We start from the raw sequence: 23,268 nt of genomic DNA, 5'->3' as shown, positions 1-23,268 counted from the left end.
ACATGGGCAGCCACAAAGCAGGCAGGGTAAATATTTGGAGGGTCAGAAGTGCAAACAGGAAGGGAACAGAACAATAGAAGAACAGGGGCAGCAAGGACTGGGTGCGGGGAGAGCTCAGAGAGAGAGAGAGCATTGCGCGGGCTCTGGAGCAAACGCCACCTCATCCCCCGCGTTGGCTTGGCGGGCGGTCGGGCAGGTGTTCCGCGCTCCGTGTCCCTGGAGACAGGGCAGGCGGTGGGCACCTGGAGGGAGCTGGCCCGTTCTCTCCGTGCGTCTTCAGGAGATAGCCTCCCCGCTGTGTAGACGGCACATCCTTCTAAATGGATGGCCTCGGCTGGGTGGAGGTGGGGGCCTGCCCACAGCCGAGCAGGGGCTGATCCCAGGACCAGGCAGAGGAAGGACACCAGCCCTGCTGGCACCAAAGGGAGCAAAGGCAGCTCCGGCACTGCCTGCTGGCCGCCGTCGGATAAGGGCTCTGGCCGCTAACCCAGTTGGCAAGCGACGGAGAGAAGAAGCGTCCACTCTTCAGTGCCCGAGCATAAGGGAGGCTGTTGGCGAGTGTATTCAAGCCAGCAGGTCATTGTATTGGGTTAAATCATGTCCCCCCCCCCCCGCCCCAAGAGGTACGTCCAAGTCCTAACCCCTGATTCCCGTGAATGTGAAGAGGTCATTAAGTTAAGGATCTTGAGGGGAGATCATCCTGGGTGTAGGGTGGGCCCTAAATCCGGTGACTGGTATCTTAATGAGGAAAAGGAGAGGGAGGTCCGAAAGGCCCAAGAAAGAAGACAGAGACGGGCAGAGACCGGGGTGACACAGCCACACACCACGGAATGCCGGGGACCACCAGAAGCTGAAGGGTCCTCCCCTACGGGCGTGAGAGGAAAAGCGACCCCGTCAACACCTTCCTGTAGAACCTTTGGACTCTCGAGCGGGGCGACAGAAATGTGTGTTGTTGTAAGCCATCGGGCTTGTGGCGGGTTGTCACGGCGACCCGGGGACAGCAGCACAGTTGCCCGAGGCCTGCCTCCCGCCCGCCCCTCACAGACCCCCTCGGGCACAGGGCGCCCAACGGGCCACGCCCCGCTGAGCCCGGGAAACACGCCCGGAGGAACAAGGCAGTTCGGGGCCCGGCCTGTGCCCGCCGGTACCTAGGTTCCCGGTGCCAACGCCAAGGGCCCCCAGGCTTCCCGCGGGCGGCCGGTGGGCTGCGGGGAGGGGGAGAGAAAGGGGCAGGATGTGGTTCAAGGACCAAACTGGAGAGGCCATGATGCTCAAACGCATGGTTCCAAGTTTAATGTTTTCCGAAAGAGCACCGGGACAGCACAAAGCAGCAGGCGGACGCTCCACTCACCAGCACGCCCATAGAAACACCGTTTTGAAAGTCTGACCAGCAGAAGTCCTTCAGAGGGAAGGAGGCACGGGGCCCAGACCCGGTGGCCCGGCCCCCGGGAGGGCGGAGGGATGGGTCAAGGCCCAGGGTCACCAGGGAAGGACCGACCCTTCCCTGAGGGAAGGAATGTTCCCGTAGGGGCTTAGGGGCCCGAGCAGGTAGGAGAGGGACCTTGGCCTTGGGTGTTAACGGAGAGAGGCAGGGAAGGGCCACCGGGCCAAAGTCAGCCACGGGCCAGAGCACCAAATCTAGGCAGCAGCCGCTTCGGGTGTCTCTACACCCCACCTCCCAGAGAGGGTTCTGACTCCAGTGCTTCAGACGTGCTTCTCTCCTGGTCAGAGGGACGGTGCCCCGCGGGGGCCCCGAGGCAGGCAGAGCCTTCCAGCCCCTTCTGGCTCTTCCCTGCCCCCGGGGCCCAGAGGAAGGCTCTCCCGCGGTGTCCTAGGCTACTGATCAAAGAGGCCTGGGGAGAGCACTGAGCCCTCAGGGAAACAGGACTGGAGACGGTGTGCAGGGAGCTTGTATAGCAAATATTATATAACCACGACAGCTGTTACAAAACTATGGCTCCAGTGCCTTCCATGGCTGACCCGTCTGAGAGGAGGAGCGGAAAGCCAGCGCCAGGGTGGCCGGCGTGAAGGCCCTGCCCAGGGCTCCGGGGCAGTCTGGGGCCGTGGGGGCAGAACCACGCCAGATGGATGGCTCCGCCTTGGTTGTGCCGAGCAGACCCAGGGACTCCCGAGGTCCCCGGCTGTTGTCAGGAGTCTGCGGGTTCCAACAAGCAGGCTGTTCGTCTCAGCCCAGAGGCCGAGGCCCAGGGCTTGGCTGCCCTGCTGAGAGCTGACATTCGCTACCCCCACCCCAGCCACCACCACCCCCCCTCGCTGTTGTGGCTCAGACAGACCAGCCGAACCCTCGGGGCAAGGCCGTGCCGACCCCAGGACGTGGAGGTCAGTCCAGCGGTTGCCAAAGAAGGCTCATGAATGGCCGAGGAGGGCCCCACGCCCTCCGCCCCCCTCCCCCGTGGCCCGCAGCGTCCACGTCGGGTCTCCTCTAGCAGGAGGCTCACGCAAGCTCAAGCTGGAACGGCCTCCCCGGGGAACCGGGGAACCGGTGCGGCCCGTGGGAAGGCAAGAATCACAATGCCTCCCTCTTCCCACACGGCCCGATGTTGCTTCTTTTACAAACTTTACAATTTCCTTAATTACTTCCAGCCACGGGAGGGAGCGGGATGACTCTGGGACACCCTGCCCCGTGGCCGCGCGCCTGCTGGGTCGCCTGGGGATACGTGCATGGACGGGAGCCGCGCCCCCCCCCTCCCCGCAGGTGCCCACCCGGGAGCCCCCAAGGCCTGGAAGCACAGCCGATTCCCTTCCCCTTCAGCGAGGGGCGTGGTGTGGAGGGCCGAAGCTGGGCAGTGAGGCGGGGAAGCCAGGCCTGGGGGAGGGGCTGCAGCGAGACCCGTGCCCCCCCCACCCCTCCCCAGGCGGGGGTGGGGGGGACGCGGGGCCGGCGGGGCTAGGGCTCCAGGGCGTGCTTGACCAGGTAGCCGCTGAAGGTGATGTACGTGTCAAACTCGTCGCTGAAGATGGCGTTCTCCCGCTCGCCCTTGAAGAGACGCACCCACACCTCGTCCTGGTCCCGCAGCTCCAGCATCAGGCTCTGACTCTGCATGATGCTGCGGTCGCTCACCTGGGCAAACAGGATCACCACCTCCTCCCCGTTCTTCATGATGTGCAGGTACGTCTCCTTCTGGTTCCAGGTGTGCACGTTGAGGCTGAAGAAGTAGATGCCCGGCACGTAGCAGTAGAACTTGCCGGTGAACATGTTGAAGTGGCCGTAGAGATTCACGAACTCCGTGTCGAAGATCACCGTCTGGTAGTAGTCGTTGCTGTGGAGGGGCTTCTTCCGGCCCACCGAGAAGGCGGCGTAATGGTTCTTGCAGCGGTCCCCGGGGGCCCCCATGGACCCTTTCTGCCCTTTGGGGCCCGTGTGGCCCCTGGCGCCCGCGGAGCCTGTTTTGCCGTATTTCCCCTGCAAGCCTCGGTCTCCTCGGTCACCCTTCTCACCTAAAAGGGACGAGAGAGCAAAGCGGCGTCGAGCAAAGCTGGCCCAGCCGCCACGGTGGTTCTATTTTCATCCAGAAGCCTTCATTTTTTCCCCCTCCGGAAAGTGCTGGCCAAGCAAAGGGAACATGTGGGTTTGTCCAAAAGCGGCAGGCGCTGCGGCCGGGCCCACGGCCGACTCGCAGCAAATGAACTGCAGATGTCGGGCTCGCCCGGGAGCTTCCCGGTCAGATTTTTGCAGGGCTGCGCGAGGTTATCCGGACCGCGGCGGCCGCTGGCATTTCAGAAAGCGGGCTGGGGGCGGGGGGTGGGGTGCCGAGCCCCAGAACAGAGGACACAGAGGCTCGGATGCAGCCGGGGGCGGCGGGGGGTTGGCGAGACCCTGGTCCTGCGGGCCACTTCTTTCAAATCTGCCCTCTTGGAAAGGGGACAGAGCCTCGGATGGAATTTCCTCCTCCTCCACCTCTAGAGGTCAGCCTGCCTCTGCTCTGTGCCCAGAGGGGCGGCCCGCCTCATCCACCCTAAAGACCACCATCTTCCTGGGGTGCCTGGGTGGCTTAGGTCATGATCTCACAGGTTCATGTGAGTTCAAGCCCCGCATCGGGCTCCACGCTGACAGCACGGAGCCTGCCTGGGATTTTCTCTCTGCCCCTCCTCTGCTCTGTCTCTCAAAATAAATAAACTCAATTAAAAAAAAAAAAAAAAAAAAGACTACATCCTCTCCCCCTCCCCGCCCCCCGCAGAACAGAGCACTCCCCACCCCCACCCGGGAGAAGGTCCCCTCGGTGGCTTGGCAGCAGCCTGACCTTTCAGGATGGTGATGTTGATCTGTGGCACCGGGACGGCCTGGTACACGGGCGTGCCGGGGTCACAGCAGCGGAAGCATCGGGAAGCGGGCTCGTCCTCCCCCTGCCTGGGGCTGTATTTTTCATGGTTCTTTTCATCCCTAAGGGAATAAAGACGTTACCGTGGAAGCCAAGAGCTCTCTGAGCTGGGACCTCTTCTCTCTCCTGCTGCCAGGGGGTCTGGTCTAACCTGCTTGCCTCCCCTCTCTCTCCTGGGCGTGCCAGGGCGTGCACTCGCTTTCCCTCGACAGAGGCAGCCTTGGCTCTCGGCGAAGTCTGGGACCCCTGAATGAAATTTCTGGAAGAGCCCCACCCCCCGCCTTCCGGTCACAGCAATCCTCACCCACGGCGATAACAAACACAGCAGTAATTTGCGGGCCGTGGGAGCCGAGCCCGGGCTGCTTGGAGAGCTCTGCCCCTCCGGGAGGGGTTTCAGAGGATGTGTGACAGTGCTGTGAACCCCCTCCATCAACTGTGGTTCTAGAAGATACTACATGAAGCTGCCTCATTTGTAAATGAAAGGGCTCGGCCAGATCTTTACGGTTCCTTTGAGCTTTGAGCTGGAGACTCCACTCTAACATTTGCTACCCACGCTACAGGGGCGGCCGGGGCGGGGTGGCCGGGGACAGCTCCGTGCTGCCACCTCGCGGCCTCGCCCTGCGCTGCGCGGTGCTCTTTCTGGCTTCCCTGTTTGCTCCCAGGCTCTGGAGCTGACGGCACCATCTCAGAGGTAGTCACTCCATCTCAAAAGGCCGGTTCCTTCTCTGCCTCCGCTCCTGCTTTAAAACCCCAGATAATCCAGGAAACGGATCTGCACACCCTAAATTCAGGCCCCACAGGTGCCAGGTGGGGACTCCCAGGTGGACCCCCGCCTCTTGCCGGAAGTCTCCATCTAGACCCCGCAAACCCCACAGAGGTGATGTGTCCCAAAGTGTCGGCCCGTCACTGCGCCCCCGGAACCTTCTCCCTCCAAGCCTGCCTCACGTTACCGTCATCGGCCACCCAGAATGGAGCTTCAGGCTCATTTGGGAGATGTCTCTGGCCTCGCCACCACATTCTGAGGACCACGGGGTGCTGAGCAGTCAGCACCCCCCACCAAGGCACCTGCAGAAGCTGGGTCCTCAGGCCTCCCCATCTCTGGGGGACCGTCACCACTCTGACCGCCCTCCTGGAATCTGCCTCCCCCCACGCCTCCCATCCATCTTCTCTGCCTTCTCCAGCCTTCTTTCTGGAACCCCAGGACCCTGAAACCTCTCCATGACATCCCCAGACATCCCCACCTTCTCCGTGATAATCGTCCATGACTCCCTGTAGGATTAAGTTCAGGAGTTCCCTTCCCATTCCTACCCTCCACTACCCCAAAGCCACCCGGCAGGGCCGCAACTTGCCACACACCCTCCTTCCGCACCCGGATGCCCCCCAGGGTGTCCTTCAAGATGAGGTCACTCCTCTGCTCGGTCCCCCCCTCCCACCGCCACCGCCAGCATTGCGGGCATACCCGTCCTACCTCACTGTTCACCACTCTGCTCCCCCATAGCCTCAGGGTTCCCGGAGGCCAGGGACTGTCATCTGTGCAGGTCCCCCCGTCCCTAGCGGATGGCCAGACCAATATTAGATGCTCAGTGTTCGTTGAGCGAAAAGAGAGAGGAGGAGGAGGGGGAGGAGGGGGAAGTGGAGGACGAGGAAAAGGAGCAGGAGGTGACAGATGTCACCGTGTGCCGCATCGCGTGCAATTCCATCGTCCTGTAAAGCACACCTAAAGCCTGGGGCATCAGGTCGGCCCGAAGCTGAAACTAATGCAGAAAGTCAAAGCATCGGGCTGGAACCTCACATGTGAGATACGACACTTTCGTGAGTAACACCGTAGGCATTTGGTTGTCCCTACAAAATATTCCCAGCGGCGCTTCTCAGAGCCCTGGAAGATACTCTCAAAGGACAAGGCCAGAATGGAAAGACAACCCGAGGGCTGGGGTGGGGGGCTTGGTGTACTCTTTTTTTTTTTTTTTTAATGTTTATTTATTTTTGAGAGATAGAGAGAACATGCAAGGAAGGGGCAGAGAGAGGGGGAGACAGACTGTCAAACAGGCTCCGCGCTGTCAGCGCAGAGCCCGATGTGGGGCTTGAACCCACGAACTGTGAGATCACGACCTGAGCTGAAGTCAAGGGCCAGACACTTAACGCGCTGAGCCACCCAGGCGCCCCTTCGGTGAACTCTTTATTTAAGGATGTGGCTGCAAAACCGAACAGACCCAATCCCTTTGGGGTTAGAAGGAGGAGGGGTACAGTGTTCGGTTTCAGGTAAAGCTCGCTGAAAGGGGAGATGGCTGGTCTGTCCTCAAGGATCGGCCCCCGCGAGGACCGTCCCTTGGCCTTGGCTGTTGCTCCCTCGCGTCCGGCCCCCGAACGAGCCCCCTGCGGTGCTCCGGACCCCAGGCTCAACCCGCCAAGCCCGAGCGCCCGCGTGCACACCGCCCCGGTGTCTCACCTCTCCGCGTGGTCCAGCGGCGGCTCCTCGGTCCCCTCCTGCTCCTGTAGCTCCTGTGGGCCGCGCGGCGCACGGCCCAGCACCGGGCCACAGGCGAAGGCCAGCAGCAGGCAGCTCGCCAGCCCGAGTCTCAGTCCCCGGGAGCCCATGTTCCCGCGCGCCCTGCTGGGAAAGACACACGGGCAAGGACACGGGCTGGGAAGGGGCCCGCGGAGAGGCAACCGGAGGCGTCGCCAGACCCGCGAAGCCGGGAGGGGCTTCGGCCACGGCCCCTTCCGGGAGGGCGACCGCGCATGGGCCGCCGCACTCACACGCTCCGCGCACACTCATGCACGCGCCCTCGCGTCCTCTTGCACGAGACACGTGTGCACCCGTGCACTTAGTGCCCTCGTGCTTACACACGTGTGCACGTATCCTCGGTACTCTCACACTCACGTGGACCCGTGCACTCGCGTACTCTCACACGTGCCAGCGTGCACACGTACACTCGGTACTCCCACGCGGCAGGTGCACACGAAAGCTCACACTCTTACACGTGACACACTCTTGCGCTCACACACGCACACACCTCCGTGCATACCCACGCGCCCCGTGTACATATTCTCACACACTTGACACAGTCACACACTCTCACACACTCCCACACGCATTCAGCACACTCAGTACCTGTGTATACGCACACTTTCAACACACTTGTACCCGCGGGCATGCTCACACAGTTAACGTGCACAGCCGCGTACTCTCCCACAGCCACACACGTGTGCACGCACACACATGCACACACTCACATGCACTCACACACCGTCATGTGCGCACGTCCTCTGCCTCCGGAGCCTCAGCCAGTGGGCTCTCCGGGTGACCATTTATCAGCCCTGTTAGAACAATAAGCACACTCCCGGATGAATGCGTGTGGTCACTGCCCTGTGCCGTAGGCGTGGATGGGGAGGGAGGGAGGTTACGCATCTCACTCAGGGAGGGGGTGGGGTCCAGCCCTTGACGCCTCGGTCACTCATCAGAGCCAGCTCTGTCACATGTCTCTCATGGTGTTCTCAGGTGAACGCTCTGGACAGGTCCTCACCCAGTATTGAAAACAGTCCTTCTAGAAAGACACATCCACTGGGGGTCCCCAGTGAGCCCATTAGGAGGCAGTGCTTGGGCTTAAAATAGGCAAAAAAAAAAAAAAACCCATCCTATCCACTTCCACCATTAGAGCCATCTCCCCCAGCTAACTTGGGGGAGCTTCTGGATGGATAGATAGACAGCTAGATGGCCTTGACTGCTTCTGGTGGGTTGGGAAACCTCCCCACTGCAGGAGTGAGTAACTGGCCAATCCCAGCCAAACTTTGTTCACCAAAACATACAATTCAACACCTCGAAGGGCCTGCCAGGACACCCTGCCCAACACTTTCAGCTGCCCAGTGAGAGACAGAGGCCCAGTGACGATGAGAACCACCCTCCCCTTGAAGCCAAGTTAGGAGTGGGATCCAGGTTGTTACTGGCAGGCAAATCGCAGAAGGTCCCAGGTCTGATTTTCCTTCAGTTCCTCCTTTATGTTTAAGGAGAATTAAGTACTGAGACAGATTTTGTTTTTTGTCAGTAATTATCCACCCAGATGAACGTTCCTTTCGCTGATCATGGGAGGCCGTGGACTTCCCTCAAACACCCCGTTGCTCAGAGGCCTTGTAGCTGGTAGGTCGACTTGGGGGCTTTGTTCTTTATTCTGTGTGTTGGTGGGCTCGCTGTTATAGCTCTGCGGAGAGGGTGCTCCGTTAGCCCTCCCTGCTGGAGCCCCCGGGGCCAAATAAAGACAACATGGGGGAGGCAGACGGCCAGGAACCAGAGCCCTGGGATAAAAGGCAGAGGCCAGAGGTCCTCCAGATGGATCCTTGGAGATGTAATGAGCCTCTGCGCTAGGGAGGCTGCGTCCCCAGAAACCCCCTCCTTCCTTGTCACCCGCACCTCCGCCAAGTCTTCAGTTGGCTGCAGCACTCCCCATCTCATACACCGCAGTGGATTAGCTGGGCCTCCCTACCTCTAAGTTCTCTACCAACCAGCTATCCCTCCCAAGCTCCAGGACCCAGTAGAGCTTCCCAATGACCAAGAGACTGCTTGGACAAGCCCCCCACTCAGAATCTCTACTGTACGTGTTTATGTGAATTTATAAAATACATATTAATATTATCTATCCATCTATCTATTCATCCATCAATCCATCCATCCATCCATCTACCCATCTATCCATCCTTCCTTCCATCCATCCATCCATCCATCCATCCATCCATCCTTCCATCCATCCACCCATCTATCCATCCTTCCATCCATCCATCCTTCCATCCATCTACCCATCCATTCATCCATCCATCCACCTATCCATCCATCCTTCCATCCATCCTTCCATCCACCCATCCATCCTTCCATCCATCCTTCCATCCATCCTTCCTTCCACCCATCCATCCTTCCATCCATCCATCCATCCATCCACCCATCTATCCATCCATCCATCCATCCATCCATCCATCAATCCATCAATCCATCCATCCATCTATCCATCTATCCATCCTTCCTTCCATCCATCCATCCACCCATCTATCCATCCATCCATCCATCCTTCCATCCATCCATCCACCCATCTATCCATCCATCCATCCATCCATCCTTCCTTCCATCCATCCATCCACCCATCTATCCATCCATCCATCCACCCATCTATCCATCCATCCATCCATCCATCCATCCATCCATCTATCCATCTATCCATCCTTCCTTCCATCCATCCTTCCATCCATCCATCCTTCCATCCATCCATCCATCCACCCATCTATCCATCCATCCATCCATCCATCCATCCATCCACCTATCCATCCATCCTTCCATCCATCCACCTATCCATCCATCCTTCCATCCATCCTTCCATCCACCCATCCATCCTTCCATCCATCCTTCCTTCCATCCATCCATCCTTCCATCCATCCTTCCTTCCATCCATCCATCCTTCCATCCATCCATCCATCCATCCATCCACCTATCCATCCATCCTTCCATCCATCCTTCCATCCATCCTTCCTTCCATCCATCCATCCTTCCATCCACCCATCCATCCATCCACCCATCTATCCATCCATCCATCCATCCATCCATCAATCCATCCATCCATCCATCCATCTATCCATCTATCCATCCTTCCATCCACCCATCCATCCATCCACCCATCTATCCATCCATCCATCCATCCATCCATCCTTCCATCCATCCATCCACCCATCTATCCATCCATCCATCCATCCATCCATTCATCCACCATTTATGCCTGACAGATCATACATGACACCCCACTCTTCAGCTACCTTGTACAGCACCCCTCATCCTACGCCCAAGCTCCCTGCTTTGCAAACACTAACATACACACATACCACCTGGGAAGCCTGATTTAAATGCAGGTTCTGATTCAGAAGGTCTGGGATAGGGCCTTGAGGGTCTGCACTTGCAAAAAGCCCAGATGCTGCCAGTGCTCCTAGTCCTCGGACCATACTTTGAATCCCAGCTTCAGCCGTGCTCCCCAAACTCCTGGCATCTGTCCATCTGTGTGTATCCTTCTCCCCTGGCCAAGAGTTCCCCTTCTCGTCCTCCTACTAAAAACCAGCCTTGTTGGGCCACCAGTGCACCAGGCGCAGCCCGGAGCATCCACCCCAGGCATCATTTCAGTGCATCCTTCTAGCCCGGCAAGTTAGGGTTAGGTCTGAGAACACGTCCTCATTAGCAATTCTTACCCCGACATAGGCCTCAGAGGGACCTCCAGTGAATCCTTTAAGAAGACAATACTCATTCGTTATTACACCAACCTTACCGATGAGCAAACAGAGACGTAGAGAAGTTATTAGCCTCAGACTGCCCAATCTTTAAGCGGGGGCTGGTGGGGGACACTGGTTTTGACTCAACAGGCTGTCCTCAGATCACATCATTATCCTACCTGGTCCTCCAGACCAAAGCCAAGTGCTTCCCCTTCCTCCCGACGCCTTCCCAGACCCTCAGCTGCCAAAACCTCTCCCTCCCCTTTTTAAACTTTGTTTTTCCTGTTGTCTTATTCTGCAGAGTTTTGCTTGGCCCGTAGGATTCTGCACAGCAGCCCGTGACCTCCTAGTCGTGTTCCTCTTGGACCGGCCAAGCATCCTGCAGCACCCTGAACTTGATTGCTACTCAACAAATATTTGTGAAATGGAGTTTTCTAAAGTTGTTTATTTCCCTTCTTCTGTATTTCCTCTGTTTTTCCTCGGCCCCTCAATAATTACTTTTTTTTTTTTTTTCTGTAAATGCCAAGCTTGCATCACTTAAAAGGAAAAGAGGTTTTCCTTTCTTTAAACCTTTTTCTTCCTGAATCCAAAGTAATATATATTCATTCGGGGAAAGTCAGGAAATAACAACAAACACACATAAAAAGCTACCTTGGATTCTTTTGTCCCCAGGGTTTCTCAACCTCAGCACTACTGACATTTGGGGCTGACTCACTCTTTGTTGTGGGAGGTTGTCCTGTGCGTTTGCAGGATATTTATCAGTATCCCTGGACTCCACATACTAGATTCTATTAACACGCCCCACTCCCAGCGGTGACTGACAGCCAAAGATGTCTCCGGACTCTGCTGCCTGTCCCCTGGGAGGCAAAACTTCCCCCCACCCCCAGCTGAGGATCAGGGCTCTGCCCCCAGTGGGAGCCCCGTTTGGCGTGTTGGCTTGTCTCTTACCAGTCTGGAAAAGGAATTTTCTGGACTTTGATCCGAAGAGGTGGGGACGAGGACGCAGCCGACCTAAGGGGGATGATATCAATGGGGACAGAGCCAGCAAAGAGTCCCAGGCGCCAGGCTGACGTCGTGAGGGCAGCAGAGGCTGGTGATTCTCCTCAAGAACCTCCTCTTTGGGGCCAAAGCAAACCGTGAGTGAAATCTTTTTCCTTCTTCAAAAATATCTTCAGAACCCGGGCGCCTGGGTGGCTCAGGCGGTTAAGCGTCTGACCTCAGCTCGGGTCACGATCTCAGGGTTTGTGCGTTCGAGGCCAGCGTCGGGCTCTGTGCGGACAGCTCGGGGCCCGGAGCCCGCTTCGGATTCTGTGTCTCCCTCTCTGTCTCTGCCCCTCCCCCGCTCATGCTCTGTCTCTCTTTCTCTCTCAAAAATAAATGAACATTAAGATAGAAGAAAAAATTTTACCAAAGGCCACAGAAAAGTCAGCATCACGACACCACCATTTTCGTAACTTTTGGGCAAAAACAGTATTGCCCAACATCCAAACCAAACTTGCCTCCAAATCACTTTTAGCAATTTCCAGTGAAATGAAGTCACCTACAAAGGGTGAGGCTCTGCCCCCAGTAGGGTGACTCAGAAGAATATACACACACACAGCAAAGGCAGGTCCGGGAGGCGGGAATTCTCTGCCAGCCGTGGACAACCCTCACCGGCCCACACGGCCCGGTCTCCAGGCTGCCTTGTGGTCAAGGCCTCTGAGGCCAGCTCCAACGTGACTCAAGTTCCCGACTTGCCCTTCTGAAACCCTGTGAAGAAATTCATCTGCCAAATCCCACGTCAGCTCGGTGAACTCCATTTTTCTCCCGTTTCTGCCCCAGACTCTCCAGCTGGGGGTCTCCAGCTGCCCTCCCCTCGGCCCTGCCATCTGCCTCCTGCTTACCCTCCCCCAAAGGAAGAACCCCCCCCCCCAGGTAGGAGTGGGGGTGCGGAAGGGGGAAATGGGCCAATGGCAGGGTCTGGCGGGAGCCTGAGAACACGTCCTCGTTCATGATTTTCATCCGTTTGGGGCGCCCGGGTGGTTCAATGAGTGGAGCGTCTGACTCTTGATTTCAGCTCAGGTCATGATCCCAGGGTCGTGGGATCGAGCCCCGTGTCGGACTCCAGCTTGGAACCTGCTTGAGACTCTCTCTCCCTCTCTCTCTCCGCCCCCTCCCCAGCTCAGCTCTCTCTCTCTCTCTCTCTCTCTCTCGCTCTTTCGCTCTCTCTGCCTCCCTCTTTAAAACAATAATAGTAATTTTCACCCCCTTCTCAGACCTTTTGTGGACACGGGGTAAATCCTTCAAGCAGATGGAATTCATACCCACGTTCAAGTTTCCTGGTGTCTGTTCAAGACGGGCCCCACCCACCCCCACAGTGTCCCGCCTGCCTGTGCTCTGATGGGAAACTCGCAGAGTTTGGGCACCACATGTGTGCATTTTTGCCTCGATGCCACACCCAGCCCAGTGCCATTTGACAAAAGCATTTATGAAGTTTTCCCTCTTCCGAAATGCTCATCGGGTGGCCAGCTGTTCGGGGAGGCAAGGAGCCTAGGATCTCCCTGGATGAGAGGAAGCTTAGAAGACAAGTCCCACAGCCTGCGCGGCTCGAGATTTCCTCTTGGCAGAAGGCGTCACACGGGCCCGGCTTACTGAATGCCCACAATTTGCCCAGCCTTGCGTCGGAACTCAGGAGAAACCGACTCCACCACCAGTGAGGTTTCCTCCCTGACCTCGAGAAGATTACGGTCCAGCGAAGGAGACGGACGGACGGACGTGTACCGTATAGCTCGGGACGGGACAGGAATTGTCGGATCAAAAGGGTGAGCGGGGAACACCCCGGGCCTGTGCGGTCCGGTGTGCCTGCCGCTGGCCACGGCTGGCTATTTCATTTTAAACTGACCGACTAAGATTCAGAACTTCAGTTCCTCTCTCACACTAGCCACGTTCCACGCCCTCTGCAGCGACACGGCTTTGGTAGTTACCACGTTGGCCACAGCACAGAACAGGGCATTCCGATCGTGGCAGAAAGCGCTGTCGGACAAAACGCAACCAGCGGGGGGAGGAAGCAGGACTAAGAACAAGCAGCCGGCCGGAAATCTGGGAGTCATTTGGGCTCGTTCCTCTCATGCACCCGCCACATCGAATCAGTCACCGACCGCCTTGAATGTCTCCTGAAGGCCTCTTCTCCGTTCTACCATTTGCCTCTCTGTGTGATGCCTTCCAGGGGCTCTGGCTGCATCCCAGACCTCAATACCCCCAAGACAAGTAACTTTGCCTGGCTTTTCTAGGGCCTGGACATCACTCCAAAATTTTACACGCGGCTCCCGAGGAAGCTTGGCGTGAGAGGAGGACTGCCTCCCACACCTGATGGCGTCTAGGCCAAGAACGCAATTCGGCGTGGTGGGCCATCACTCCTGGCCTCAACGTGGCATCCGACATCCCTCCCCTATCTGCTCCTGCCACCTCCCTCTCCCCGGCATCCTGCCAGCCGGAAAGGGAGCCCCGAGGCTGCCCCTCTCCGCTTGGACATCTTTCTCCCACTGAGGAGATCCGAGCTCTCCAGCAGGACCTCTCCTCGATGTCGATCCTGGGGTGCCCAGGAAGGAGAAAGCCCCATGTTGGGGCATCCCTCCGGCCCTGATGACCGTCAGGGTTTTCTCACACATGACATCTGCTTTCCTGCCCCAGACACCACGCATCACACTGATTTTCCACTTACGGAACTCCTCTGGTGACGGGAAGGAGGGAGGCAGACTGACTTCCAGTTGATGAATGACATTTGCTCACCAACTCCAGAAGCCCATTTAATATCGAATTTCCCCTTCTAGAATCGGGCAGCCCAGTGGGTCTCAGGCCCTCTCCCGCTTCCCCCCCCCACCCCAAGCCCTGAAAAGGAAGCAGCAGTGGGCAGGATAAGGACCCCCTTACTGAAGGAACCTGGGTCAGTAAGGGTGGGGTCCCGGCATCCACGCCACTCGCTGAATCTCACCCTTTCCCCTTCTCCTAGAAACTGCTCTCTGGCTTAGAGAAGAAGGATTTATTTTCTAAGGTTTGGGGGTTTATTTGGTGACCTTCAAACACATGGCCAGGGACAGAGATGGGGTCTTTCTAGTTAATAAGCAAGAGCTTCCTTTTCCCTGCACAGCAGAGAGGCCTGGCTTGGGACAAAACTGAAAAGAACAGAAGGCAAGAATCACCTCCCCCGGCCCCCACCCCATCTGCTGGGCGCCTGGCTGGCTCAGTCTCAAGAGCGTGTGACTCTTGATCTCGGGATCATGAGTTCGAGCCCCTCGTTAGAGTGTAGAGATTACTTAAATGAATGGATAAAAACTTTATATTAAAAAAGGAAAAAGAATCCCTCCCCCGATTCCTAACACGTCTCCCTCGCTCCTGGGGCAGCTGGGCCTCGGGAAGGAAAGGCTCACCCGGATGCAGAGGGGACACCGTGTTGTGCCCAGGCCCTGAAAACAGTGAGACCACGTGGGCTGCCGGCGTCGGGCCTCCGGGGGCACCTGGCCAGCCCAGCCTCCACAGCTCCGAGTCTGTCCCGGTGCAAACAAAGACCTCCTTGACTAGAGCACTGTCCTTAGATCACCTCCCAGCTGCGAGGCCTTGGGCTGCAGGCCTGCCCCTGCTTTGAGAGCTGCGTGACAGAGAAGGGCCACTGACAGCTCGTGGCCCGCCGTGAGCCCGCTCTGCAGGTGGCCTGGCCCGGGGCCCACGTTCCCACAGCAGGGACGCCCTCTGGGAGGAGAGAACCTGGGAGTTCCAAGGCCTGTGTCCCACCACACCCGCCTCTTTACAAGCGGCTCTAACGTCTGGTTCTTCTGAGGCCTGGACATCAATCGCCCCGACATCTCACAGACGCCTCCCGAGGAAGCTTGTCATAAGAGAGAACGTGGTCCCACACCTAAGGGCTTCTAGGCCAAGAACAGAATTTAGCTCAGCATGCAATCTGCAGTCAGGACAGGGCTGGCCCCCTCTTCTGTCCCCACTCTGGCCCAGCCTGCCTCCCAGTGTTCATTCTTCACGGACGCGCCCGCAGAGACGGGTGGCTACGGGGGCTGTGGCCTGGGCAGTCAGCCCCTCCCCCTCCAGACCCGCTGTCCGCCTGTCACTTTCTACAGTGACAGCTCTCTGAGATCCTCGTCTCCACTCCGGCCTGGCCTGAGGGCTTTTGTCCCACGTCCTCCGGAGCAGTAGCCACTAGCCAAGGGGGCCAGTAAAATTTGTTAAAATGAAGCGAAATGGAGAATTCGGTTCTCATCCACAGCGGGTGATGTTAGGCGACCAGCCTCTCAGATGGCACGCCTGGGACGACATCTCCACGATGGCAGAAAGTTCTACAGGACAGCCTGGGTTATCAGTCTTCTGAGCACCTGCGCTCCGCTCTGCCATAGACCCGCGAACCCCTGAATTAACTCCGCTCCTGTCCCCACCATACCCGCTTCTCCTGAAGCTACAGCGGCCGCCCACACAAGGGCGCCAGGCCGGAAATCTGGGGGCCACTCAGACCCCACCTCTCATGCACCTGTCACCTCTCATCCACCACCCAGCTTCCCCAGGGCCTCCGGTCCCCTCCTCGCTGGCCGGCCACCGCTTCCTTCCCAGCTCTCCACTGCCCCGTCTCCCCTCTGTCTCGCCTCTGTCTTCCAACCTGCTCACCAGAGAGGCACCTTGCAGAATCGCCAGTCTGAGTCCCGCCCTGGGTGGAGAAGGCTTCCCAGGAAGTAAGGAAAGCGGGTAAACCCTGAGCGCCACCACCTGGCTCCTGCCTCGCCTCTGGCCAAGCTGCCGCCCCCCTGCTCCCATCTGGAGCCGCTCGCAGACCCAACACAAGCCACACGCTCTCCTCCGTCGGTCCCTTCCCCGCCACCCTCTCCATCATGTGTTCTTTAGAGCCCGGTCTGGGGGCACTCCTCCAGGAAGGTGCTCCCCCAGCCTCCCGTAGGGTCTACACCCCCCACCCCCGGACAAGGAGCCCCTCCAAGGCAGCTGTGTCTCCCCTCCTCGAGTCCCCAGTATCTGGTGTCTGATGTGCAACACAGAACTCCACGCTCAACCTTTCCGCAGAGCCAACATGCAACCAGGACTCTAGGATCCCACACTTCTTGCTAGGGCCTCAAGCCAAGGTGTTCAAATCTCTCTCTCGCTCAAGGTGGGGCTGTCTGGGGAGAGAGGAGGGAAGGGGGAGAGTGACCCAGGGTGCCCCATAGAGTGCCATCGCAAGGCTGAATCCTGGTGTGGCCATCTCCAGCCACCTTACCCTCAGAGGCTCCTCTTATCTGCGCTCAGAAAAATCTCCTGCTTCACAAAGGGCTACATCCCCTGCTTCCTTTAGCCAAGGTTCCAAGCTCCAGGGGACGCGTGCTTCGAGTAAAGGCAGGTAAATAAATAAATAAAGCGGGGAGGGGCGAGCGCAGCCAGCCGCACCAATTAGCAACCTCTGTAAACAGATGACTGTTTGCAGACGTGGAAAGACGTTCACGATGAGTGAAGGTCGGGTTGGAAACACACACACATCAGTGCCCGTCTGTGCGCTCAGCCGCCGAGATCTGAAGGCCACCCACCTGGCTGCTCACAGCAATTATCCCTGGGTGAGGAAAATAGGGATGTTTGCCATTTTCTTATTTTGGCTTCTCCGATTTCTTTCCCCTGCCATAGTTTTTCACACGAAGTACACATTATTTTCCACTTAGAACAATGACAAATCAATAAGCCCCACCCTGGGGACGAAGAGCGCATTTTGTGTCTTGGGGGGGGGGGGCGGGGAGAGGGGAGGGGACGCGGCAGAGAAGGAGAATGAAGGAGGGGCTCGGGGACAGTGCTGTGGCAAATCTGTGCCTCATCGAAGTGGGGACCGCGTGGAGCAGAAACTGCCCCGGAGCTCCGGCCTCGAGTTCCTGCACCAGCATTTATTAAGCGTCTGCTGTGTACCGGGCCGAGGGCTGGATTCCAGGGGCACAGTGCACCAAGGAGACACAGCCTACCCGGCCCCCTCCCGGGGAGCAGACCCCCTGGAGTTGCCATGGCTACGGGTTGGGCCAGGGAGGGCCATCTGACTCGGGCTAGAGTCAGGCCTGGTAGGGAGATCACGTTTCCCAGGAGGGAGTTCGTGTTCCGTCCCAGGCACGCCTCTCACTGCTGACACCTGCTCCCGAAGGAAGCTGCCCGAGGCCTTGAAACCAAAGGCAACGGTGCCAAATCCTTGAGACCCTCTTTAGGGATTCTGGGCGATGGCCTGGAGAGCTAACGGGCCCCCTGGGAGCAGCCTCGGCATTCATCAGAGATTCCTTCTAACGAAGCCCTGCTACCGTCACCTCAGCAAGCACCTACTACATGCCGGGCTCCGGGCACCGTGCTTTCTGGACGCCATTGAACCTGACCCCTCCAGTGCGCCCGAATGGTGAGCAAGTGGGCGCGGAGGGAAGGTGTGCCCGCCCCAGGCCCCACAGCGGGGAGGTGCTGGTGCTCAGGTGTGTGTGACAGCACAGTGCCTTTTCCACTTCACCTCCGGGGGGCCTTTGGAAAGAGGCCGGGTAGGCAGGCGCATCCTGCCACCCCACCCCACACCCGCTTGGCTCACTTGGTCAGAGCTGCAGCAGGGGCGGTGGCATCGGCTCTGAGGGGTCTCTCCACCAGCCGAGCCCTTGCATTCATCATTCATTCATTCATTCATTCAGCAGGTTCTTGAGCGCCTATTCTGTGACAGGCGTGGCACGAGGCGCGGGGCGGGGGGCGGTGGGGGGTGGCAACCGTCTCCACCGAGGCCGTGCGCTGAGACCTCGCTGGCACCAGGCTGCCGGCATCTTAAAACCCACCACTGAGTTTAATCCCTTTGGATTTAGGCACAGGATCACCAGGAACCACCCCGCCCCATACCTCAAAATGTAAGAGGCGTGGGAGATGTGGTCCGTTGAACGTGCGTTTTTAGAGCATCGCTCTTGCGGGGCGGAGAGAGCAGTCCGTTGGTGAGCCCCGGAAGGGAGAGAGAGAGAGAGAGAGAGAGGGGAGACCACGTGGTGGAGGGGTGGCAAATGGTTTCATCGGGCCCCCAGTGCTCTCTGAGGGACAGAGGCCGACCGGAGGGCCGGACTGCAGAGGAACCTGAGGCCAAGTGCAGCCGGCAGGAACCAGTGGTGTGACCAGTTGCCGTTGCGGTGGGAGCAGCCTGGGTGACCTGTGTCTGCCCATCCTTTGGGGTGCTGCTGGGGATCGGGCTCGCGGGGAGCCCTAGTGGAGGCTCCTGCAGAGAAAGGGCTGGAAGCAAGAGCGTGCAGGAGCAGAGGGTGGAACGGAAAGGCGGGCGTCAGGCTCCAGCCCACCTCCCCAGATGCCGGGGTCTAGCTCTGTTTGCTCCCTAGGCCCGCGATTGGTTCTTCCCCAGGAGCCATGGGTCTTGCTGTCATAGCCCTGGCTCTGCGGGGAGGGGGGCTGCCCTCAATGCCAGAGGAATGGAAGGGCCCCATGGCCACCCCGAAAGCCACCGGGACCTACTCGTCTCTCTCCGGAATCCGCTTTCAGACTCCTCCCGAGGGGAAAGGGCCCACGTGTCTCTGAACACACCCCATTCCCCAACTCTACAGCCCAGCCCCAGAAACCTGCAGGGCAAAGTAGCTGGGCCCAGCCCGCTTCCGGCCTGCACCCGCCTGCAAATCCACCAGGGCTGGCAACTGGCCCAGGAGAGGTCTTTCTCCCTCCCCGGTCCCCAGGGCAGAGGGCGGCTGGTAACCAGATGTCCCCATTCGGGGTGGGGGTGCCACTCAAGGCAAAAGGTTTAGGGCGTTCCCCATGTGTGGCTCTACCAGCGGCCAGCAGGAGACTCTGACCAAGCCCGGGGCACCTTGACTCCCGCACTCCTCCAGCCCCCGCCCTGCCTGCCCCCGCCTGTCTGCCTCCTTTCCCGTCCTCCCTTCCCATCCTGCCTCCCTGCCCACAATCTCCAACTCTGCTCCGTCTTGTTTCAAGGAAAATTCCTACAGGAGCCAGGGAGATGGTCAGACACTGAGGCCCAGCCTGGCCCACAGCCCTCCTGACAGCCATCCCGGACAGGGCAGGACGCCCCGCAGGAGGCCTGCGCCAGTCCCGTCCAGAGCCGGACAAGGGGTCGCCTGCAGGGGCCTCCAGGGCAGGCCGGAGACACCCTGGTGGGCAGGAAGGGGGGCCTCCGCACCTCCGCCCACACCTGTTCCACTTTGAGCCCAGTCCTAGAAAGCAAGCGTGGGCAAGAATGAGCGACTAGAGGGGGTGCCGGGAGCTCACGTCTCCCGCTCACAGCCCCGAGTCCCTCCCCGCGAGGCTGAAGGACAAGGGTCCGAGGACCCAGGCTGCCACAGCAGAACTCCCCCCAGCAGGGCCCCGAGCACCCCAAACCCCAGGCTCGCTGGGCTGCCTTGAGGGAGTGGAGAGAAGCGCCTTGCGCACGCTTCGATGGTCCTTTTCCACTCTGCCCTCCAGGGGGGCGGCCGGTTCCTTGCACCGTGCGGGGGCTCAGGGAGACGCCCTCGTTCCTGTCCAGGGAGCTGCCTTAGTCTCCCTCGACTTTAAGAGAAGGCGGATTTCAGCAGGTAAAGACAGGAAAAAAAAATTAATAACCCTAGGCCCACGGAGTTGTCACATCACCAAGAAGGCGTGCCCGGGGGTGGGGTGGGGGGAGGTATCACCTCCACCTAAATATCTGGCCTCTCGGGGCAGGGAGGCGAGGCTGCTTCTGAACACCCATTTTCCTCTCCAGTGGATCCACAGACAGGGCTGCCTTAGGCAGTGAGTGCAGGAGGACCTCTCCATTCTTCCTTTCCTCTGTGAGCTGTCACCGCCACCCTGCCCCGGGGCCCTCAGCCGCCCCCAGCGCCAGGAGCAGGGTCCCACACAAGGGGCTAGCCCCCCTGAAGACATAAACCCGATGGCAAGCTTCTGTCCGGTGAGGACACCCAGCAGCACGACTGTATCTACAAAATTCTTTTCATCTTTGTTTTGATGGGTGAAGTTCAGTGCCAGAATATTTGGTTTATGAGTCATGCTAATTATAGCTGGGGGTGGGGAGGGCCCAAGGCACCAGGAAGAACAACAGAAAGCACGTTCTGAAAGATTATGCTGGGTTGGCCCTGGATAGGAAGGTTTACAGCCCGGGAATGAAGAGGGGAGACGTCTGTGCACCTTTCTGGGATCAGGTCAGCTTCTCACTGTCCACCTGTGAGGGTGCCTCTCGCTGGCTGGCTGCACCTGTCCCGGGCAGGCAGAGGCCTCCTCTGGCCGGCTGGAGCCCCACCAAAGATCCCCCCTGCACCCTTGTTTCTCTGTCTCCTTGACCTGCTGCTCACTGGGAACACCAGAGGCTGGAGAAGGGAGAAGGGGAAGGGAGAGAACCAGAGGAGACGGCAGCATTCCTGGGAAACGGAACCCGGCTGTCCGTCCTGCCCCTGGGCGCTTTCTCCGTGGACAGCTGGGAAATGGATTTTTGCAGACTTGAGAAGCTCAGGCCCCAGCCTCAGTTTGGAGAGCTGGGCATCCTTGAGCAAGTTACATGCCCTCTCTGGGCACACAGATGCTGGTCCTCCATCGGGTCCTCTATCTACTGTCTGTGAGCAAGTCACGAGCCTCTCTGAGCTCTTCGGGGGTGAGAGTGACGTTGATGGAGTCATGGAGAATCCACGTTTGCTCAGCGCCTGCTGTGTGGGACACACACACACACGCGCGCACACACATGCACACGCACACACGTGCACCCATGGCCGCCGTTATTTTTATTGCCATTATTGTAACAGGTTACCCTAAGCTCCTCTCAGCTCTCAGGTCAAGGGAGGGGGAGGAACGCAGGACAGGAGAACCCAACCCTCTGCCCCCCATCTCCCCTTCCTCTGAATTTCTTCCCTCCTCCTGTCGCTGGGAACACTGGGCAGGCTTCCCCTTGTAGCAAACACAACAGTCAAATGCAATCTAGTTGTGACCTTGCATGTGGGGCTGGCTGCGTGCTTTCCTACCCTATAAAAAGCAAAGGCCCGGCAGCCTTCGAGGACCTCACATCCTCCCCCAGGGACCTGGGGTGTCACTCATGGTTGAGAAAACTCAGTTTCCCAGGACACTCCTCATTTTCAAAGCTCAGAAAGAAGGATCTCCAGTGTGCCAAACTGCCTCCATTCCTGGAAATGAAGTGACATGGAAGGCACGGACAAGTCGCAGAGGGAGGCCACTTCCTCCGATGGACCGGGAGGGACCCCGGAGGGCCCGTGTGCACCCCCGGAGGACACGGGGCTGCCCAGGAGTCGGCACACGGGGAGCCAGGCTAACATGATGGGGGTGCCCAGGACAGGTGGGGACCACACCTGTCCCCATGGAGCGCCTAGGAGAACAGGGCGGTTGACCCAGGGAGGTGTTTGAGGTCCAGAGACTCAAAGACAGCTGGGTGACTCGGCCCCAGGCCAGGCATGGTTCTCAGTGGTGCAGGCAGCCCAGGAGCGTCCCCAGGGAAAGGGACATTATTCTCCCCTGTTCAGACTGATTCTCCTCCAGGAGCACCAAGACCATCAGATGCCGGGGCCAAAGTCAGCGTTTCCTGTTCTGTGTGGGGTCCAAACTGGCCACCGCAGGGCAAACCTGTCTCTCAGGTGACCCAGGCAATATCGGGGCGGGGCCCCCCTCGGGACAGCGGGGACTCGGGTGCCGCTTGTTCTCCTCTCACACCTCGAGAAGTGTGAAGCAAGATAATCAGCCCACAAACACGAGGGGAGGCACAGTCATCCCCGACGCCATCCAGCTGCCACAGAGCCCCTGCTCCCTCGTCACAAGGGGAGACCGCGACCCGGAGCCGCGGAACAGGAGCGGAGCGGCCCCCGTGGCATCCCGCCCGCCAGAGCCGCCACCTACCTCCGGCCAGCGTCCTGGGGCGGCCTCTCGGGCTTAGAGCATCTCCCAGCAGCGTCGTAGCCTCCTCCCAGCCAGGTCGGAGGGGGCAGAACAGCCTGGTCAGCGGAGAGAGCGAGAAGGAAGGAAAAAGTCCTCCGGGAAGAAGGTGCAGAATGGGGGGGCGCGGGGGGGGGGCGCGGGGGCAGCCACCCGCCGGTCCCTGCCTTCCCGGCACCTTGACCTCCTCTGTTCCAAGGTCTCTCTGGCCAGAAGCGGAAGCGCGGTTTCTCGAAAGTAAAGGAAGAGCTGAAGAGAGCGGGACAGACTCGTAAAGAGCAAACCCCAGCCAGATGTGAGCGGGGCCGCGGAGCCTCCAACGCTCCCAGTGCGTATTATCCAAACAGCAGCCGCCGAGGATTAACTGTGTGTGTGCCCGGCGGGCAGGGGAAAGCCAGCACTGCCCTACCCCTGGCCACCCTGGGGAGCCGGCCCAGGCCGGCGGGTACGGGTGACCACTCCCAGCCTCCGGAAGTCCCTCCAGGTGTGGGGGTGGCTGGGGGCCGAGGACAAAGAGCGTTGGGAACCCCGACTTGCTGGGCGCTGGAGGATGGGCTCCAAGCAGCCCCGGGGGCACTTGTAGCCAATGCTGTGGAATCAAGCCCCCCAACGGCGGCAGACCCGAGAGATTTTCAATCAGAGGCTCCCCCTGGGGTCCAGGGACCACAGACAGGTTTTGGGGAATCTGTGACCCCCCCTCCCCCTAAAAAAAACCATGCAAAGCTGTGTGTGCACGCACGTGGGCACACATGTGCACTGTCAGACAGGGACGGACTTTTGCTTTGATCAGACTCTCAGAGAGCCCCATGAAGAC

At 59.0% G+C, this 23,268-nt stretch overlaps 1 protein-coding gene across 3 annotated transcripts; it reads right to left on the bottom strand.

The window, feature by feature from the left end:
• Window positions 1–1,268: 1,268 nt before the first annotated feature.
• Window positions 1,269–22,806, bottom strand: C1QTNF1 (C1q and TNF related 1). Of its 3 annotated transcripts, none has more exons than XM_043585730.1 (5): window positions 22,633–22,806; window positions 22,419–22,513; window positions 6,787–6,951; window positions 4,263–4,402; window positions 1,269–3,459 (listed from the first exon to the last, which is right to left on the bottom strand). In XM_043585730.1, the coding sequence occupies exons 3-5, from the start codon at window positions 6,933–6,935 to the stop codon at window positions 2,909–2,911; spliced, it is 840 nt and encodes a 279-aa protein (XP_043441665.1). In that variant the 5' UTR covers window positions 6,936–6,951; window positions 22,419–22,513; window positions 22,633–22,806; the 3' UTR covers window positions 1,269–2,908. The 3 variants fall into 3 exon arrangements, with proteins under 3 accessions (XP_043441665.1, XP_043441666.1, XP_043441668.1); XM_043585731.1 differs by having other exon boundaries at window positions 6,787–6,948; XM_043585733.1 differs by lacking the exons at window positions 22,419–22,513; window positions 22,633–22,806 and adding an exon at window positions 11,523–16,037.
• Between the last annotated feature and the right edge of the window lie 462 nt (window positions 22,807–23,268).

Source organism: Prionailurus bengalensis, chromosome E1 (genome assembly GCF_016509475.1).
Source record: "Prionailurus bengalensis isolate Pbe53 chromosome E1, Fcat_Pben_1.1_paternal_pri, whole genome shotgun sequence".
NCBI classification, from domain to species: domain Eukaryota; kingdom Metazoa; phylum Chordata; class Mammalia; order Carnivora; family Felidae; genus Prionailurus; species Prionailurus bengalensis.
Note: the sequence above shows the minus strand (reverse complement) of the source record. Positions and strands in the feature narration are given on the sequence as shown.

Bases quoted from the DNA above. Each gene is read 5' to 3' on its own strand.
- C1QTNF1 (XM_043585730.1), bottom strand. From the start codon at position 6,935: ATGGGCTCCCGGGGACTGAGACTCGGGCTGGCGAGCTGCCTGCTGCTG. The intron at 4,403-6,786 runs GTGAGACACCGG...TTATTCCCTTAG, and splicing joins CCGCTGGACCACGCGGAGAG to GGATGAAAAGAACCATGAAA. The intron at 3,460-4,262 runs GTCAGGCTGCTG...CGTCCCTTTTAG, and splicing joins CAACATCACCATCCTGAAAG to GTGAGAAGGGTGACCGAGGA.